This window comes from Lynx rufus, unplaced genomic scaffold (genome assembly GCF_022079265.1).
Source record: "Lynx rufus isolate CCGP_SWC_20201006 ecotype Redwood Valley unplaced genomic scaffold, mLynRuf1.p SCAF_4, whole genome shotgun sequence".
Classification (NCBI taxonomy): domain Eukaryota; kingdom Metazoa; phylum Chordata; class Mammalia; order Carnivora; family Felidae; genus Lynx; species Lynx rufus.
This window is the reverse complement of record NW_025814856.1, coordinates 82914717-82936266: the sequence shown is the minus strand read 5'-3', so window position 1 is coordinate 82936266 and position 21550 is coordinate 82914717. Positions and strand designations below refer to the sequence as shown.

General features: G+C 36.3%; 1 protein-coding gene across 5 annotated transcripts in view; it reads right to left on the bottom strand.

Moving 5' to 3' along the window:
• Nucleotides 1-21550, bottom strand: part of PHTF2 (putative homeodomain transcription factor 2) — a 127827-nt gene that overhangs the window by 84275 nt on the left and 22002 nt on the right. For 4 of the 5 annotated variants that reach the window (XM_047097385.1, XM_047097382.1, XM_047097380.1 and 1 more), the window contains exon 2: nt 11394-11473. In XM_047097385.1, coding sequence (XP_046953341.1) covers nt 11394-11438 — 45 coding nt within the window. In that variant the 5' untranslated portion in view covers nt 11439-11473. Of the gene's footprint in view, nt 1-11393; nt 11474-15574; nt 16312-21550 lie in introns of those variants that run through there. The other variant, XM_047097381.1, reaches the window with a different exon arrangement.

Genomic DNA, 21550 nt, shown 5'->3' with positions numbered 1-21550 from the left:
ATATTGCTAGGGAATAGTGAAAGGTTTCTTTCTTTTTTTTTTTTTTTCTCCAATTTTTTCCATTTTCTTTACCCATGGGAGGTGAAGCTGCTATCTCAACTAAGTACAGGTTCTGCTTGTTCAAAAAGTGAAATTCTGTAACTCATGGTACAGCTGACAAGATCTCTAGACTAGATTTAAAAAACAAAACAAAACCTTGTTCCCTTATCTCTCAGTGTCTCCGTTTCCTCATCTGTAAAATAAAAATATTAGAATGGTTAATTTTAAGGTCCTTCCCATCTCTACTTTCTGATTCCTTAGTAAGAAGTTAGATTCTAGCACACGGCAACCTCAGGGATAGCCTCAGACAAACACACATGAAGGAAAGAACGAAGGAAGGAAGGAAGGAAGGAAGGAAGGAAGGAAGGAAGGAAGGAAGGAAAGGAAAGGAAAAGAAGGAAGAGAGAGAGAGAAAAAAAAGAGAAGAGGAAGAAAGAGAAAGCAAGCAAGCAAGCAAGAAGCAAGCAAGCAAACTGGAGATTTCTGAACCTTAGAGATATGTCTGCAAAATCAGTTCACTAGAATACTTGACTTTTTACCCAAGGAGAAATTCCCTTGAGCCTTCCATCAGGTTTTGCTTCAGAGCAATGTAATTAATTTATCTTCAGTTCCACTAACTGATTAAACAACAAATGGAGAGAAGTTTATAGAAGTAAAAATTCACAGGAAAGGAAGAGAGATAAATTACAATGCATTCTAGATCAAAGCTGAAATTAACAGACGAAAACAACCACTGCTCAGAAAAATATTAGAAATGGCTATTTCTATTCAATTTGCAGTTGAAGTTAAAGAACTTTTTGTTGGGAATGCAAGCTAGTGCAGCCACTCTGGAAAACAGTATGGAAGTTCCTCAAAAAACTAAAAATAGAACTACCATACGATCCAGCAATTGCACTACTAGGCATTTACCCATGGGATACAGGTGTGCTGTTTCGAATGGACACATGCACCGCCAAAGTATGGAAACAGCCCAAATGTCCATCGATGGATGAATGGATAAAGAAGATGTGGTGTGTGTATACACACACACACACACACACACACACACACACACACACACAGTGGAGTATTACTCGGCAATCAAAAAGAATGAAATCTTGCCATTTGTAACTATGCGGATGGAACTGAAGGGTATTATGCTAACTGAAATTAGTCAGTCACAGAAAGACAAAAATCATATGACTTCACTCATACAAGGACTTTAAGAGACAAAACACAGGAACATAAGGGAAGGGAAACAAAAATAATATAAAAACAGGGAGGGGGACAAAACAGAAGAGACTCATAAATATGGAGAACAAACTGGAGGTTACTGGAGGGGCTGTGGGAGGGGGATGGGCTAAATGGGTAAGGGGCACTAAGGAATCAATTCCTGAAATCATCGTTGCACTACATGCTAACTAATTTGGATGTAAAATTTAAAAAAGAAAAAAGAAAATAAAAAAAAAAGAACTTTTTGTAAAGAGTCAAAAATAAAACAAAGTTTGGTCATTTAAAAAAAGGTACCCAGAAAGTTCACCCAGCAGTGTAGTATGGGCCTGCAAATACCATGTAAATTTAGGTGGCATTAAATGAAGAAACTGTATCTATCCTTCTATTTATTTAATCTATCCACTTTATTTTTTTTAGAGAGAGAGAGAAAATACAAGTAGGGGAAAGGGGTAGAGGGAGGGAGGAAGAAAGAGAGAGAGAGAGAGTCAGTCCTAAGTAGGCTCCATGCTCAGCAAGAAGCCCAACTCAGGGCTAGATCCCAAGATCCTGGGATCATGACCTGAGCTGAAATCAAGAGTCAGATGCTCAACTGACTAAGCCACCCAGGTGCCCCAATCTATCTATCCACTTTTTAATGTATCATTTGTTTTGTTTATTCCCCAAACACCTCTTGCCAAAAAAGAAGAAAATGATCTCAGATAAATAATGACATATGCTGAGAAAAAAACTATTTGTGCTAGAAATTAAAGCAAAGGATAAAGGAGACAGCAATTAAATGCAAGTACAGAATACAAAAACACAAAAGATTAACCACTTCTTTTAATGTTTTTCTATTTTAATAGATACAAAAATGTTCAGTTTACAAGAACTACTAACCAAAACCTTTAATTAACCAAATATATTATTAACAACAACACTCCATATTTAGTGAAAGAGAACATAAGGCACAGGAACTGGTATTTAGCAATATTTACTGAATACCTACTATACACCAACACTGTACCTGGTGTTTACATGTTATCTCATTTACTCATCATAGCAATCTTTAAGGATTCTCATCTCAGTATTATAGACAAAGAAACTAAAACTCAGTAAAGTTAAGAAACTAGTGTTGTACATAACTAGCCCCAAATACAAGTTCCTGAAGAATCAAAGAGATTGATAATTGTTCAAAAGTCTGTAGCAAATATAGAAAAAAATAGAAAAAAAATGTTCTCATACATTTAATTCAATAAGAGTTTAAATTTTTAAAACTTCATAGTTTGGGGGCACCTGGTGTGGCTCTGTTGGTTAAGTGTCCTACTCTTGATTTCAGCTCAGGTCATGATCTCACAAGATTGAGCCCCATGTAGGGCTCTGAGCTGACAGTGAGGAGCCTGATTGGGATTCCCTCTCTCTCTCTCTCTCTCTCTCTCTCTCTTTCTCTCTCTCTCTCTCCCTCTCCTCCCCTCACTTTCTGCCCTTCCCTGCTCCCATGTACATGCGTGCATGCTCTTTCAAAAGAAATAAGCTTTGAAAAAGAAATAAATAAAACTCCATACTTTAACTCAACTGACACAGTTTTACATCTGAAACAACAGATTAATATTTTAAACACATTTAAATATTTACTTTTATATATAAAATTGTTTGGTTCTAATATAAACAATTGGCATTTTAAGAAACAGTCAAAATTGATCAAAAAGTAGATCTGATGACCCTTAAAGATTAGAACACTGAAAAATATACACTGTGGTTTAACTTACATGCAGTTTTAAAGGGAAAGAATGTTATTATTATTTATGATAATTAAGACAATAAACCTCATATAATTAGATTAAATAAAGAACACAAATATCTATGTATTTATTAAGAACTGGAAGCAGAAAATTGTGTTGAATTCTATAGAAACTTCTTCCTTAACATTTCATATGGGAGGAGCTAAGTGATCACAATCTTAACTTTTAAGAATATAAAGAAAATAGTGAGGATCTTGATCTTCTTCTACTCAGTACAATACTGGTGGTCTAGGACACAGCTAAACAAAAGGACATAAATAAAGCTATACATCTCCACACTGAATCCACTCAAACCAATCATATGCTTTAGACATACTTCTGTAGTAGGGAAAAAAACCACATGTCTTCCCAGAACTTTGGAATGTTACCTCACTTGAAAATAGGGTCTTTGCAGGTGTAATTGATTAAGGATCTCAAGATGAAATCATTCTGAATTTAGAGCAGATCTAAATCCACTGACTGGTGTCCTTATAAGAAGAGTCAAGAAGACAACATGAAGATGGAGGGAGAGATTGGAATGATGCATCAGAAAACTAAGGATTGTGTTCATTAGAAGCTAGAAGAGGGACACCTGGGTGGCTCAGCCAGTTAAACAGCCAACTTTGGCCCAGGTCACGATCTCATGGTTCATGAGTTTGAGCCCTACATCGGGCTCTGCACTGACAGTGTGGAGCCTGCTTAGGATTCTCTCTCCCTCTTTCTCTCTGTCCCTCCCCCATTTGTGTGCTCTCTCTCAAAATAAATAAACTTAAAAAAAAAAAAAAAGCTAGAAGAGGCCCATGGGACAATTTCTCCCTCAAGCCTCCCTACAGAGGGAACCAGCCCTGCTGACACTTTGATTTTGGACTTCCAGCCTCCTGAACTGTGAAAAAAAAATAACTTCTGTTGTTTTAAGCAACCCAGTTTGTGGTCCTTTGTTACAAAAGCCCCAGGAAACTTATAAAACTTCTTATAGTATCTTGATATAATAACCACTGAGTTAATCCACTTCATTATCACAATAAATGAAACCATGAAAACAGAAACAGAAGCACTCTGAAAAATAAATGCTTTTAAATGTGAGGCAGTGCTATCACATCACCACCACCATCATCATCATCACTATCATTACTGTTGTTAAATCAACAGATATATATGTATAATACTAACCATCTTTTAAAAAAAAATGTGTATCTCCTCACTTTCGCATTAGAAGTCATCTAAAAATAAACTCTCAAATTAAACAAGAAAATCTTATAGTAAAAGTTTCTTCAGTCTGTTTTTCAAAGCTACGTTAGTACAGAAGGATGAGTGACCTGAAAGTCAGTAGACCTGAGTTTTGGTTTTATAACTAATTCATGACTATGATCAAGTTATTAGATCTACAGGCATCAGGTTTCTTACCTATAAAGCAAAAAGTTTAACAGAAACCAGATGATCTCTAAAGTCAAACTATCATGACTACTGCACAGCATAGTTTCTTTCTTCCTTATAACTAAAACTAAAACTAAAACTCAAATTATTTATGCTATAAATACCCGAACTGGAAATGGATAAAGGTGGAAAATCAAGGATTTCATGCCTAAAACGGGGAGAAAAACCTTAAGTGAAAAGGCAAATATTTGAGCAACTAAACTAACCAATCTATTTCTGGTAGGACAAGTCTTATTTTTGGCAAGTAAGTGACATTAAAAAGGAAGAAGTGGAAAACATGATCAGTGACTGAAGCAAGGGCAGTTGAAGTTTATAAGTTACACTTAATCATGATTTTATGGTATGAGTGTTAGACAACAAACGTCAACAAATACCCACTGTTTTAACATTGAATATTAGAAGCCTGACATTTTACATTTCTCATTTACAAGTAAGAATCTTTTTTTAGCCTCATGAGAATTTTTAGAATCCATGAAATAAAGCACTCTGATAAGTTTGGGGAGCAATTCATCTGATAAGTATGGTGAATATGAAGTAATAATAATAGAAATAATTCTCATTTATTGAAGGTTTACCCTGTGTGGAGCACTTTGCTTAACATTTTACATATATCATCAGTTACTCCTAAAATAAATACAAAAAATGGTATTTATGTACATGAAGAAAGTGAAATTCAGAGACATTAAGCAACCTGTCCAAAATCATACTGGCTTTCAAGAACAAGGATTCAAATCTCAGCTTTCTAACCCCAAAATCTATGTTCTTGTTACCCATTAAGATACACAGCTTTGCACAGTGGTCACCCTCAACAAGGGCAGGTTGTGACTGAGAGGGAGGGATGAAAGTTTTGTAGAGCTGGTTAACATTCTGTTTCTTGATCTGAGTTTTTTCATAAACAAGACACAAACAGTCCTAAACACAAACAGGTATTCAGTTTGTAAAAATTCATGAAGCTGAACACTTAAAATCTGTGTGGTCTTCTGAGTATGTTACACCTCAATAAAATGTATATATATTGCCTCTGCATTAGTCAGAACTTTCTGTTTTGCAAGTAAAAATCCAATTCACACTAGCATCAGCAAAAAGGGGGGGAGGGGTTATTGGCTGACATGGGTAAACAACTCCAAGTTTGGAGTGAAGTTAATCTTGGGGTGAAGTGAATCCAGGGACTAGAGCGCTATGCTGGCCTGTGGTTGTCTCTTTTTTTCCCTATTTCTGACCTGCTCTGGTGCTGTCTCATTGTCTTCTGCCTGCTGCAGACTTTCAATCCTTCTAGCGCCTTGAAAGAAGCAACAGGGTCTTTTTCATCACCTCTAGTGAAAAATAAAAGGTTTGGGGGAGCCTGGGTGGCTCAACCTCTTGATTTTGGGTCAGGTCATGATCCCTTATCTCCTGAGTTCAAGACCCTCATTTGTGCTATAACAGCGCAGAGCCTGCTTGGGATTCTCTCTCTTTCTCTCTCTGCCCCTACCCAGCTTACATGTGTACGTGCTTGCACTCACTCTCTCTCTCCCTCAAAAATAAATACATTTTAAAAAATAAGTAAGTAAAATTACATTAAATATTTAATGGTACATATGAGAATATGGTTCAGGAAAAAAAAACTTAGAAGAGAAAAAGTAATAAACCCATTTGTCTGAGGCTCAGTACTTCAATTTAACAGCCCAATACTAATGGAAATCTATTCTGGTTTCTCCAATTACCATTCTTGAGGCATTAATTTTTCTTCTGAATTAGTGACTGAAGATTATTTTTTTCAATAGGGACTTTCAAATTATTCATGACTATGGATGGCTACAATAGTACCAAATGAAGTTTAAAATAAGATGTTAAGGGGCGCCTGGGTGGCGCAGTCGGTTAAGCGTCCGACTTCAGCCAGGTCACGATCTCGCGGTCCGTGAGTTCGAGCCCGCGTCAGGCTCTGGGCTGATGGCTCGGAGCCTGGAGCCTGTTTCCGATTCTGTGTCTCCCTCTCTCTCTGCCCCTCCCCCGTTCATGCTCTGTCTCTCTCTGTCCCAAAAATAAATAAACGTTGAAAAAAAAAATTTTAAATAAAATAAGATGTTAAAAGAACTTTTAAAAATTTCAAAATAAATCATGCAGAGAATAATTTATTTAAAGGCACCCTGACATCATCTAATTAGATTTAATACTTTAAAACTTTTGTTTTTATTTTCTCCTCGAAATTTCACATCTGATATTAGAGTTCATGTTCACAACAGTCCACAGATCAAGTCATGGTCTTTGGGGTTAGCTAGTGCTCAGTACTCAAAACAAAAATATAAAGATGTCACCATTTTTAAGTGGAAAAGGTGACACTAAAGTGAGTTACAACTAAACATACATATGTTCAAGAAAATGAAGCTGAACATTTCTTTTTTTAAAAGAAACTTTTTTTAATGTTTATTTTTGAGAGAGAGAGAGAGCGCGCGCACGCGCACATACACACACACACACACACACACACACACACACACACACACACGCAAGTGGGGGAGGGGCAGAGAGAGAGGGAGATACAGAAACCAAAGCAGGCTCCAGGCTCTGAGCTGTCAGCACAGAGCCCAACAGGCGGGGCTCAAACTCATGGACGGCGAGATCATGACCTGAGCTGAAGTCAGACACTTAACCAACTGAGTTACTCAGGTGCCCCTGAACATTTCTTGGTTTTATTTACAGCAATACTTCCTACTATAAGCTGAATACCACTGAATGATAGGTCACAAAAATTAAAGAATGTTAAAATACTAATGTTTTAAAAATTATCTAATTGAAGACTTAGAGGGTTCAAATCAGATGCGAAAATTTTATTGTGTTTCTATATTATATACACTTTTCTGGCAATAAGATCCTGAGAATTTGGAAAGTTCATCATAATTTCAAAGGGATGTATGATTGAAAAGCAGCTGAGGATGATTATCAAGTTAATGTAGTAAGTGGTAAGCAAAACTCAAATGAAGTTATTTGACCATGGTCATATAATCAGCAAGTATCATATCAGCATCAGCAGTCAAGCCTTCTTTTCACTGAAACTTAAACACCTGTGAAAGGACTTTTTAAATAAATATGTATTTAAGAAAAAAACAAATCTGTATGACCTAAGAGGAGTGAAGGGAACTCTCAGGCGGATGGTAAAAGAAAACTCAAAATGGATAAAGGACCTGAATGTGAGACAGGAAACCATCAAAACCCTAGAAGAGAAAGCAGGAAAAAACCTCTCTGACCTCAGCCGCAGCAATTTCTTACTTGACACATCCCCAAAGGCAAGGGAATTAAAAGCAAAAATGAATTACTGGGGCCTTATGAAGATTAAAAGCTTCTGCACAGCAAAGGAAACAATCAACAAAACTAAAAGGCAACCAACGGAATGGGAAAAGATATTTGCAAATGACATATCGGACAAAGGGCTAGTATCCAAAACCTATAAAGACCTCACCAAACTCCATACCCGAAAAACAAATAATCCAGTGAAGAAATGGGCAGAAAACATGAATAGACACTTCTCTAAAGAAGACATCCAGATGGCCAACAGGCACATGAAAAGATGCTCAACGTCACTCCTTATCAGGGAAATACAAATCAAAACCACACTCAGATATTACCTCACGCCAGTCAGAGTGGCCAAAATGAACAAATCAGGAGACTATAGATGCTGGAGAGGATGTGGAGAAACGGGAACCCTCTTGCACTGTTGGTGGGAATGCAAATTGGTGCAGCCGCTCTGGAAAGCGGTGTGGAGGTTCCTCAGAAAATTAAAAATAGACCTACCCTGTGACCCAGCAATAGCACTGCTAGGAATTTATCCAAGGGATACAGGAGTACTGATGCATAGGGGCACTTGTACCCCAATGTTTATAGCAGCACTCTCAACAATAGCCAAATTATGGAAAGAGCCTAAATGTCCTTCAACTGATGAATGGATAAAGCAATTGTGGTTTATATACACAATGGAATACTACGTGGCAATGAGAAAGAATGAAATATGGCCTTTTGTAGCAATGTGGATAGAACTCGAGAGTGTTATGCTAAGTGAAATAAGTCATACAGAGAAAGATACCATATGCTTTCACTCTTATGGGGATCCTGAGAAACTTAACAGAATCCCATGGGGAGGGGTGAAGGAAAAAAAAAAAAGAGGTTAGAGAGGGAAGGAGGGAGCCAAACATAGAGACTCTTAAAAACTGAGAACAACTGAGGGTTGATGGGGGGTGGGAGGAAGGGGAGGGTGGATGATGGGTAGTGAGGAGGGCACCTGCTGGGATGAGCACTGGGTGTTGTACGAAAACCAATTTGACAATAAATTTCATATTTAAAACAAAACAAAACAAAACAAAACACCAAGAGGGCAGATGAGAGGTGTGACATGAGAACAATCCCCCCAGAATGTGAGAAGGACAGAGAATTCTAGGAGGTCATTCCCAAAGGGGGGTTTGTGGGGGGAGGCAAAGAACTACTAGAATATTTGAATATGACTGACTACAACAAAAGGAGTTTTATAGTTCTATCAGAGACTTTGGAGAATTAGAAAAATTAAGCAAAAGGAGGAAAAAGTTGCACAGACAGAAAATATCAGAGTATACGGCATGACATAGCTCTAAACAACGCATACACAAACGGCTCTGCATAGTGATTTCACCAAAATTTGTAGTCATTGGGAGGATTCGGGTAAGGAATACTGGTTGAGGAGGGACTCATAAAAAAGCTAAATCTTTATCATACAGTCAGAAATCAACAAGTAACATCTATAATGAAATAATCAAGAAAGGGCCAAGTTTAAAACATAAATACCATTTAAAAAAAAGCAGTATAATTTAATAGGGCACTAATGCATTTTGAACAGGACAATTCTTTGTTGTATCGGGCTATGTTAGAGTACAGATAAGCAAACTAAGGCCTGTGGACCAAATCTAACCCACTGCCTGTTTTTGTAAATTAATTTTTATTGGAACACAGCCATACTCATTCATTCATTCATTCATTTATGTACTGTCTATGGCTGCTTTTGTACCATAGAACAGCAGAACTGAATAGCTGTCACAGATACGTATGACTCTTAAAGCCTAAAATATTTACTATATGGCCCTTTACAGAAAAAGTCTGCCAACCCTTGTTTAGAGTATTGTATGACATTTAGTATCTCTGATTTCTAACCCACAAATATCAGCATTCTCCCAAAAGTAATTAAGAAAACCAAAACTTCACACCCCACATTTGTAAACCATCCTTCCTAACTCCCTACCAGCGATGAGGAGTAGTAGAACTTTGGTTTCAGCTATAAAGAATGTAAAATCATTGCCTCTGGGGAGCAAAGCTCAGAGGCTGGGTAAGGACAGGGAAAGGTAGTACTGGTGGCTATTTTTTTTTTCCCAATTAGCCCAGAAACATTAATTTTTCAAAGTAGTCACATGTATTTCTTCAAGACAATTAAATTTAAAAGCAAAATTTAAAAATAGAGCAAATAAAATCTGGTTAATGGTTCTGGTGACTCAGTAACATAAAATGTGTGATTACATTTGCTAGATATAATTTGTGACATCTGTTATGGTTGCTCTGGAGAATTTTTTGGTTGCACATATCTAAAGCTGCTAGGTAAATGACCCGCAGATAAGAAGGGTATTAGTGAGCTAACTGAATGCGAGTGTAATATTTCAAACCCTCCGTTACCAAGAAAGGACAGTAAATCTAGCATGTTCTACAAATGATCTTCAGAGAAGTTCGAAATGTTTAACATAAAAAACCAGATAGATAAAATGCTTAGTAAACATTACTAACTCTCATAATAAGTAGGCATTAACAGAAAAGCTTTCAAGGATTTATGTAGGAAATAAAAAATAATAAAAAATAATTTTGTTTTAGTTTCATTATTCAGTTTTAAGTTGAATGGAAGTTTAAAGGTAAAGATGACATGAATACAGAACTACAAAAGACAGAATTAATAGTATGATCAATGTCAATACTTCCAATTCAGTACCTTATATGAAACATGTGATCCTGTATATCTGTGGCATGTTCGACACAGAAGAGAAACACATCCAAAGACAGACTGTATTCTCAGGTTTGCTTAATCTTGAAAGCACTCTAATTACCATGTCCAATTCAAGTAAATTTACAAATTGTCTGATTTTACCCCATATGAGAAAAGCTTTAAATATATAATTATATTTTGTTAATAGGGACTTGAAGAATAAGGCATCAAAAATGTTTTAAACTATGAAAACAAACATAACTCACTATATACACTAAAAATCTAAAATACTACATATAACAACATACATTTTAAAGAGTCTAAACAACACTCTTTAGGAAAAAACACTTATTTTCAAAAAAGACATTTATTCTCTTGCACTTCATAAAAATATTACATTGAAAGCTTATTTTGAAATATACAGAGGACACAGCTAGTTTAGTAGTTAGGACAATTAATCCTAAAACATCGAAATAAACATTTTACTATTTTGATTTGAAAAACACAGACCTCAAAGGTTTATTTTATTTTATTGAAAAGATTCAACTGTTGAGTTGAACTTACAAGAAACAGATTAAGACTATAGTTTCTAGATATAAAAAGTTATAAAATTACAAGACTTCTGCTAACCTAGCTTTAAAAGAAGTTAATGCAAGAAAAATTTAATGCTTTTATAAAATGCTAATTATATTCAAAGTCCTGGAAATCTGGCTTATATTATAACTGAAAATAATTAATCTAGCTACTTTAATAATGTGGAGTAAAAAGTGGAGAAAAACACTGTGAAGCATCATCTTTCTAATTTCTTTAGAAATAAAATTAGCACAAGAAAAACCAAAATGCTCCCATTCCACTCAAAAGATCATGAAATCTATATGTCATTATTTCAGGTAATATTTGACATAAATCCATAGCACCTTAAGAAAAAGCATGCATTTTTAGAATAAAAATATTTAAAAGGTTGAAAGCTTTGACGATCAACTTACCTTCTTTTGATACCAGACTATAGCATCTGTGACTTTGGACGCCATTTATTCCACTGAAATCACACATTCGTCATTTTAGGCTGTGCAAGAGAGAAAAACACACAGACGACTTTATTTCCACCGTCCAAAATGAGACTAAACAACACGCGAACATAGCACTCTGGTTACTTGCAGAGCAAGGGGTGTATGACTATACTTGTATTACACCCTTCCTCATTACTATTTTAGCAACAGGTTCTCTTAAGTAAACAAAAATCAGTTGCCATAATAAAAGGATCTTTCTAAGAGAATGTAACACTTGAATTTTCTAACAAGACGGATTTTTTTAAATAAGCCTTTTAAATAAATTTCAGAATTTCCCAGGTTATACTGGAACTTCTTCATTTAAAAGTAGAAATCCATTCATTCACTCAGTAACAGATCAGTTTTGCTACAGTTCCTATCTAGGAACTAGTGCCAATTACTGTTGCTAAAGGATGGCTTGATAAAGATGCCAAAGTTTATAATCATATTTAATGTTCCCTGGTACTCAGTAAACACAACTTCGAACTAAAATCAAATAACTGGAGAAACTTAACTAATTTATGTTAAATACTAAACTGATATTAGGGTTAGTTACAGAGGAATAATTAATATTAAACACTTCCCAGATATCAGTCTGCTAATCTTCAGAAATTTACCACAGACCATTTCATAAGCATCTTGTGTGTGTTTGTCTAAAAGAGTTTTGGATTCAAAACTTAATGGTTCCTTAGCCCTGGACAGAATTAATTCCAGGCTGATTCCAGTTAACTCTGGAATACTTCTTTGGTCATAAGACCAGGCTGGCATGGAGGGTATGGTGTTAAGGATGAGCCTAAACAGGTTCAAACACAAACACTTGCCCCAGAACTCATTACAAACCAGGATCATCTAAGGCTACAGAGGATGTCAGGGAAATCCTGGGAGTAAAGTACCCTAGTGAGCACATGCAGGTCTGCAACTATAGAGATGCTACTGCTACAGAGTCTGCCCAGAGTAAACAAAATACCAGGTTTACAAATCATTCTTGGAAGCATATGAGGATTCAAATATAAAGAAAATTACTATCCACAAGTTCAAATGTTCAGATGATCAGTCTCTAAATAAAATTTAAGGCAGAATTTACTTGATGTGTGTATTTTTGACAGTGTTATAAACCAGATTGTTTTATTACCTTTCCTACGATAATAATAATTCCATCTTTAACTGACCAAATTCAACCAAACTATGTTTTGAAATTCTGGACAAACGGAGGAGCATAGAGCCTAAAGACCTGGATTCAAAGACTGTCTTCCAGTATCTGGTATGTAATATTGAAAAAGCAACTTAATCTCTCTAACCTGTTTCTTTCACTAGTACAATAGGAATGACTATCTGTTCATCCCTTGGAGGGTTTTGTGACTGATAAGATGATATACATAAAATGCCTACCAGAGTCCAGCACGTAGAACAGATGTTAATTATGATTATTTTTATTATTAATTTTATATTTAAAAATCCTGCAAGCCAAGAACTGGGAAATGTTTATATTTCCTTTTTTAAACATGGCAAAAGGTTTAGAGAAGGAATACCTGTAATCAGTTTTTGTTGACATTTAAAATAAAAATAGCTACCAGACTATCATAAAATCACAATGTCAATTTCCAACTACATGCACATGGGAGTATTTAGAGATTTCAAAGTTCACCGCCATTGAAGTTAGTCAGGTATGGCTACTTCCATTTTTCTCACCAGGGTTTTTGGGGAAGCTTTCCCTTACTGATTTAAAATCTCTCATTTTGGGGGCGCCTAGGTGGCTCAGTCATTTGATTGTCTGACTCTCGATTTAGCCTCAGGTCATGATTGATCCCAGGGTTATGGGATCTAGCCTTGAGTCGGGCTCTATGCTGGGCATGGAGCCTGCTTGGGATTCTCTCTCTCTCTCCCTCTGCCCCTTTTCCCATTCGTTCTCTCTCTCTCTTTCCCTAATTAAAAAAACTAAAATTAAAAAAATTAAAAAAAATAAAATCAGGGTGCCTAGGTGGCTCAGTCAGTTAAAGCGTCCAACTTAGGCTCAGGTCATGATCTCAGAGTTTGTGGGTTCGAGCCCCACATTGGGCTCTGTGCTGACAGCTCAGAGTCTGGAGCCTGCTTAGGATTCTGAGTCTCCCTCGCTTTCTGCCCCTCTCCCACTCATGCTCTCATCCTCTCTCTCTCTCTCTCTCTCAAAAATGAATAAACACTAAAAAATAAAATAAAATAAAATAAAATAAAATAAAATAAAATAAAATAAAATAAAATAAAATAAAATAAAATAAAAAAAAATAAAATTTCCCATTTTTTTTCCTAGACATCTCTGAGAGTAGTTCATTAGCTTCAACACATTTCATCCTAGAAGTTTTTTCCATTCATTCTCCCCTCTCCTGCCCTTCACCTTTGCCAAATGCAAAAGCAGAAAAAATGGTACAAAAACTATGAGAATCTCAACCTTTCACTTTAACCTCCTTTCACTTTACCTAATCTTTATTGACAAAAATTCCAGATTATCTACCAAGATAAAAGATTCTCTCTCCTAATCCTCCAGGAGTGCAAATAATATGCATTTCATATACAAAATGTGAAAGGATTTTTTATTCACTCCATCTATTAAATGTATGAGATATTTAATATATTTGGGGAATCTTTAAGTGGTTACATATAAACAGTAATAACTTTTTTAAAAAAAGCTTCAATGAAAGTGAGGAAAACATTGCCTGCTTCAAATAAAATGATCTAAAAGATTATTTTTTAATATACTTTGGTTCACACCAAGCTACACTTAGAAATAAATTTTGAAAATCATTTATAACAGGACACAAAGTATATGAAATGTTATAAACATTTTATTTGTATTTCTTTGCATCTACAGAAATAAAAAGTCAATCTACCTTTTTTTTTTTTAAACAAGCCTTTCCTCAGTAATGGCAAGGTTTGTTCTGCAAACTCATTTAATAGTTTTTCCATTGTGTCAACAGCCTTTCAGTGACACAAGTGGCTCATACCTATTTTTAAAACAGGTTTTACAGCATGCTGAGATAGATTTCTGAATTGGACATCTGAAAAAGTACACTCAGAGACACCCAAATTTCATATAACAAGAGTAAGTCAACAAACGATTTCATGAATAATTAAGATGATTCTAACAGTCCAGAAACACAGGTTTATAGTCTCTATCATATTGATAGTTCATGCTGTTTTTAATGCTACATTATGACACTGAAGTTAATTTACAGACAAAAAGAGTGGCATACAAAGCTTACTGGGTACCGTGAATTGAGAATCTTAATCTTTTTTGATCAACTGATCTCAGAGAAGGATGGGTATTAAGATATAGAAATAATCCAATTATAAACCACAGAGCTAACTGCAGACATAACATTTAAATATCGGTATAGACAGTTACTCTGAGCTAATTCTCTCCTTAACACTGCTTTAATCATTATACCTTGTCAAAACACCTGAAAATACTTTACTGTGTCAAGGACAACGCAAAATGCATTTATGATGCCAAAGCCCAGGGTAGAGAAAAAGGACGACTACAAAGAGATCGTATGTTGAGTCCACCTTTATAAAATTTCACTATCACAAATATAGTAATGCCCAAGGGTATTCTTTGTAGCTTAAAAAAAAGGGGGGGGGGTTTAACCATTCCCTATGTTAGAACAAAACCCAGTCTATCAAAGACTAGGGGCGCCTGGGTGGCCCAGTCAGTTAAGCGTCTGACTTCAGCTTAGGTCATGATCTCATGGTTGGAGAGTTGAGCCCCGTGTTGGACTCTGTGCTGACAGCTAAGAGCCTGGAGCCTGCTTTGGATTCTGTGTCTTCCTCTCTCTCTCTTTGCCCCTCTGTGTGCCCCTCTGGCTCACACTCTGTCTCTCTTTCTCTCTCTCAAAAATAAACATTAAAAAAATGTTAAAAAAAAAAACAAGAAAAAAAAAAAAAAAACCCAGTCTATCAAACACTACAAATGTTATAAGGAACTTCTCTCATTATTCTGAAACAAATTTCTCTGCTTTACCATGGTTCTCACCATGCTCCAAAACAACTCATTCATGCCCACCCCTGACGCTTCGCCTGTGCTGTTATTCTCATTCCTTTTCTCCACTCATCCATCCTCTTCAATCAGTTAGAATCCTACTTACTCTAAGATGAAGCTTCTTACAAGTGTTCACTTGGACAAAAAGTGCTGAAGCTTGATGTCTCTTTCAGACTGGTCTGTACTAATAAATCTGGTATTTAAATAAAAATGAAAAGCAGTATAGCCACATGTCATTTGATTACATGTAAACACTGTAAAGGAAAAAAACAGATGCATCTTTCTTCCTTTGTGTCTCTAAATACCCAGTACTTTAAAATAGGCGTAGAGGAAGTAGAGCAGAGAAAAAGCAATGACTAAGCATCAGGAGAATTGGGTTCTAGATCCAAGTTCTGACGCTAAATGAGATGTGCTTTTGAATTAGTTACTGAGTTCTCTGGGCCTTAGTTTCTCACTAGTGCCATCTAGCCAAACATTCCACAACTCAATAAAGACTAAACAACTAACAATTCTAATAATGTACAGGAGTTTCTTTGCATTCCTTTACTAACTCACCCCAGAACACGACCATTAGTTAAACCAGTGTTACATAAATGGAACTTAACATAATATAACTTTTAGACAAAATGGAACATGGGTTATTTTTAAAAGGCAGTTTATGCAAATCTCCTCAGACCCTGATTTCATTATTAGTCTGTTCAACAACCTTGTATCACTGTCTACTGCCTTTACAAACCTATTTAGACCCTCTACCCTTTAGAATTAGACTTTTTAAAATCTCACCCTAACCAACTTACCAACATTACTGCTATCATCTTCTCATACACCCTATTTCATTCATTCATTCCTTTATTCATGCACTCATTTATTTATTTACAACCAGGTTGGTTAGCATATAGTGCAATAATGATTTCAGGAGTAGAATCCAGTGATTCATCCCCTATATATAACACCCAGTGCTCATCACAAGTGTCCTCCTTAATGCCCCTTGCCCATTTAGCCCATCCTCTCACCCACAACCCCTCCAGCAACTCTGTCTGTTCTCCATATTTAAGAGTCTTTTACATGGGGCACCTGGGTGGCTCAGTCGGTTAAGTGTCAGACTCTTGATTTCAGCTCAGGTCATGATCTCACCGCTTGAGGGATTGAGCCCCGTGTTGGGCTCCAAACTGACAGTATGAAGCTTGCTTGGGATTCTCTCTCTCTCTGCTCTCCCCTGCTTATTCTTCCTCTCTCTCTCTCAAAATAAATAAATAAACTTAAAAAAGAGTCTCTTATGTTTTGTCGCCCTCTCTGTTTTTATATTATTTTTGCTTCCCTTATGTTCATCTGTTTTCATACATCTTGTTTCAACCACACCATATTTCCTACACTTTTCCACCTCTGTGTCAAAATTAACACTTCTCTTTACAAAACAAGGGGGATTTCCAGAAGGCATCCTAAATTCCACTTTCTCTACAAGTTTCTCCCAAATTTCTCCACTAAAGATTTCTCATCCTGTTCTGCGTTCCCATTATACTTAGTGTATACTCTGTGTACTTGTTGATATGTGGCCCCGTCCCATCTATAAATTTTTTGAGAGCAGTCCAATGTTGTCATTATCTCTGAATTCTCATAACAGCTTTTTTGTATATATTAAACACGATGTTTACCAACCAAATCTAAAAACTGCTAATGAAAGCACACCCACAGATGAGTCCATTTAAGGACCACAATTGAAAATTCTACCCATCCAACTCCTGCACTACTGTGACACGTGCATAAATACAGAAACATACTCTTTCCTAACACTAAGAGGTATAAGAATATTGTGAAGTATAATAAATATGGCTTATTTACTGACATATCAATCAACAAATATATAAATATTTGTAGATTTAAAAAGTATAATGAAAAGGAGTTAAAGTCAAACCTGCCAACTCTAGTCTAACTTCATTCTTAAATGCTAAAATTAAATATAACTCAGTGACTTCCTCCACAGCTAAAATAAGCCTTTTTTTTTCTTTTTTTTTTTTTCTTCAGAAACTAGGAACAAAGCTGTTCTGACCTTAGAAAGGTAATGAATGCTAAAGTTCAAGTCAAAATTTGCTACACTGGTAGCAAAGTTGGGAAGACAGTGAAACTCTGGTAGAAGGAACATGGTATGGGCTGAAGGAAATCTACCAGCTTCAAGGCAGCTACTTTCTAATCATGGGACCCACAGATTGTTATAATTTCCTGCAAAATTTTAAATCTGGAATGAGGATACGATTTCAAAGAAATGTTGTGAAGAATAAATACCACACACTACATGTTTAAAGTTGTTTTCAATCTTAGGACAGAAAAATGAAATGGAAAATAAGGTCTAATAAAAAGAGCTATACATTTCCTCTTATACCAGCTCATAAAAAGAATATTTGTTTTGTTTTTTAATTTTTTTAACATTTATTTATTTTTGAGACAGAGACAGCATGAACGGGGGAAGGTCAGAGAGAGAGGGAGACACAGAATCCGAAACAGGCTCCAGGGTCTGAGCTGTCAGCACAGAGCCTGACGCGGGGCTTGTACTCAAGGACCGCGAGATCATGACCGGAGCTGAAGTCAATACTTAACCGACTGAGCTACCCAGGTGCCCCTAAAAAGAGTATTTGTAATTCTTATTTCCCTGCATGGAACCAGTGCATAGTCTGTATATTTGAGGCTGGAGGATAACACCTAATCTAAGAAGGAAAATTATAAGCACGCAACTCTCTAAATCTATATTTACAAAAACATTTTGTGCTACTGTGAAATCCAAGAGAATCCCTAGAGTGATAGTTTTAATACTACCCACAAAGACCTCTTTGGAACTTCCTGATGGGTACAACCAACCCACCCTGTATGTCCCTTAATGCAACATTGTAAATTTCAGGGTTTCTTAACCTTAGCACATACCCACATCATCTCTATTTCTTGAGCATTTGGGGGGCTTTTCTTTTTTTTTTTTTAAAGTACTTAATATTTTTGACTGTTGTACCACTTGGAAAAATCAATGAGATACAATCTAAATGGCTTAACTTCCTCATTTACTCACAAGAAATTTTTACCATCAACCAATCAGACGCCACTCAAATATAGACATGTTGGGGTGCCTGGGTGTCTTAGTCAGTTAAGCATCTGACTTCAGCTCAGGTCATGATCTCGTAGTGGTTTGTGAGTTCCAGCCCCGCAATGGGCTCTGTGCTGCCTGCTCAGAGCCTGGAGCCTGCTTCGGATTCTGTGTCTCCCTCTCTTCTGCCCCTCCCCCACTCACACTCTGTCTGTATCTCTCCTTCAAAAATAAATAAACATTAAAAAAATTTTTAAATATAGATATGTTATTACTGGCCTCTAGTAGAAACATTCACTAAATAAATGGCCCAGGTACTCTTTATCAAAATAATAATGCACTACATGATATTCAAATGGTTTAAAGATTTAATAGATCTTAAAAATGATTTTACTTAGAGATTAAAATAGTTAACTATACCTCATCAAAAATGCTATGAATACAATTTGAAAATCATTAGAGATATTTAATCTGATCATTTAATAAAAATACTTATTTACTGAATACCTACTACTAATACTGTACTATTCTAGGCACTGAGGATACAAAAGTGAACACCAAACAAGGTCTCTGCCCTGATTAAACTTACACTGCAAAGAGAAAAGATAGAAAATGAACAAACAAGATAACGTGGTGTTGAAGAAGTGCCATAAAAGAAATGAACAGGGAAATATGATTGGGACAGGGTGGGAAACTTTTGAAAAGAATGGTCAAGAAATCCCAGTGAGATGACATGTGAATTGAGATCTTAGGGACGAGAACAGCCAACTATATGAAGAATTGAGGGAGGACACCCTGAGCAGAGGGAGGAGCAAACACAAAGACCTTGAGGTGGGAATGAGCTTGGTATTTCTAAGGAACAGAAAGGAAGCCAATGTGACACAAGTGACAGTGATTCAAGATGATGTATTAAAGGGAGGTAGAGGTCATGGGATCCCAGGCACCATAGCAAATAATTTTATTACAAAGATAGGAAGTCACTGAAGTGATCTGAGAATGCAGTAATATTCTATTTTGCAAAGACCACTCTGACAGCTCTATAGAGAACAGACTGGACTGAAGAGCTAGAGTGGAAGCAGTGATGCTAGTTAGATGCTAGTTAAGAAAGTCTTAATCCCATGTAGAAGATAACAACATATTGGGCTCAGGTGCAATCAGGAGAGATGGCACTATGTGGGCAGTTCTGAGTTTTATTTATGGGTAAAATCTACAAGACCTGGAAACGGACTAGGATGAAGCAGGTTGGGGAAAGGGATTAGAAAGAAGAATCTAGATTTTTGCCTTGAACCATTTTCTGAGATGGACACACATTAAAAAAAAGTTTATGAGAGTAAATACAAAAATTTCAGACCTGTTAAAGTCACTAGACATTAAAATAAAGAAGTCAAACAGGTAGTTGGAGAGATGGGTCTGAAGCTGGAGGAGACCAAGAAGGATGGTGATATGGATTTGGGAACCATAAACACATTGTCAATATTTAAAATCAGAGGTGGGTTACATAGATATATGCATTTGTCAAAAGTGAACAAATGCATACTTAATTGAAAGATGTGCCTTTCAAAGATCACTTCAATACAGACCATGTGACTGACTTAGAACAGCCACTGTTATTAGCAGCCAAACCAAATCTAATGGATACTGTTGGGCATACTTTTGGTTCACTCTTCTTTTCCAACAAAACTTTGTAAACACTGTTCTGGTGTCTTCTGGCTATTGACTGCAATTGAGGAGTCTGCAGTCAGCTAAATTTTTGTCCCTGCTTCTATAGGTCATGTTCTCTTTTTGGCCAGGATGCCAAAATAATTCTCTCATTTTTAAAGTTAGTTATTTCTAAGGTACAGTCAATTTTAATCATTTCATAAATTCTCCCCCCCCTGGAATTCAGTGCCGTTCAACCTGAAAATGCAGGTTTTATTTCAGAATATTTCTGAGTAATTCTTTTCCATTTGTTGTAATCTCTGTCAGGGATACACGCTATTCTTACGCAGGACAGTCTTTTCGTGGTCATTTCTTTCCTTTATTTCTTTCCTGTGGCATATCTGTAGAGCTGCCATGCCTTTTTTTTTTTTTTTTTTTAATCTTGATGGTGTTTAACATGGGGAGGGCTGTGCTAAGCTCCTACTTATTCTGATATTCAATAGGTTCTGCTTAACAACTTCAACACCGTTCTCACTGTAGCTGGGATCATTTTTATTTCTGTGCTGACATGTGCAGGCATAGACAGACAGATGCACACACACACACACACACACACACACACACAATCTTCAATTTGAGAACTGGGTACTGCTTTTCATCTATTTTTCTATAACCCAAAGATGCAGGAAACGGGGTATTTCTGAATGCTGAAATTTCATTAAGTATCTTGTATGAGGATCTATCCCTCCAGTCAGAAGGCTATTACACCTTCGTGGGCTTTGGCTCTTGTCCTTTACCAAAGCGTAATTAAAATGGCAATGTTCCCTGACTCTGTGAGGCTCAGCATTAGTATGAAGATTCTTCCTTGACTTTTCACTCCCTACGCACCTCTTAGCTCTGCCTCCAGGGGCAGTATTATTGAGCTTGCTTACTGTTTTGTAGGCCTTGTCTTCCTTAGTCTGGCTTCTGGGATATGCAGCGGGAATTACCAACCTCATCCAACACACCTTTTAGCTTCTCATTCTTTCCTTGGCCTCTAGTTTTTTAAGTATTTGGCATTAGTTCACACATACCCCTCTTTTGTCCTCTTCTATTTTTGCCCTCTCCTCTTCCCACCCACTTTTTCCTTCTTTTTTTTTGGTTTTAGTGAAGAAAAGGTCTATGATCCTACTTCATTTTTACTCAGAAAACCTACCCTTACTTTTTTTCAACATTTATGTTTTAAGTACTAAACGTAATCTTTTAAGTTACTGACACAACTGAAAAGTAAAATTTAATTATTCTAAGATAGAGTTGTTAAATGTAAAAAAAAAATAAAAGACAGACTCCAAATGGAGTCACTTGTGTTAAACCCCTGTCAGCAAACCAAGACTTAAT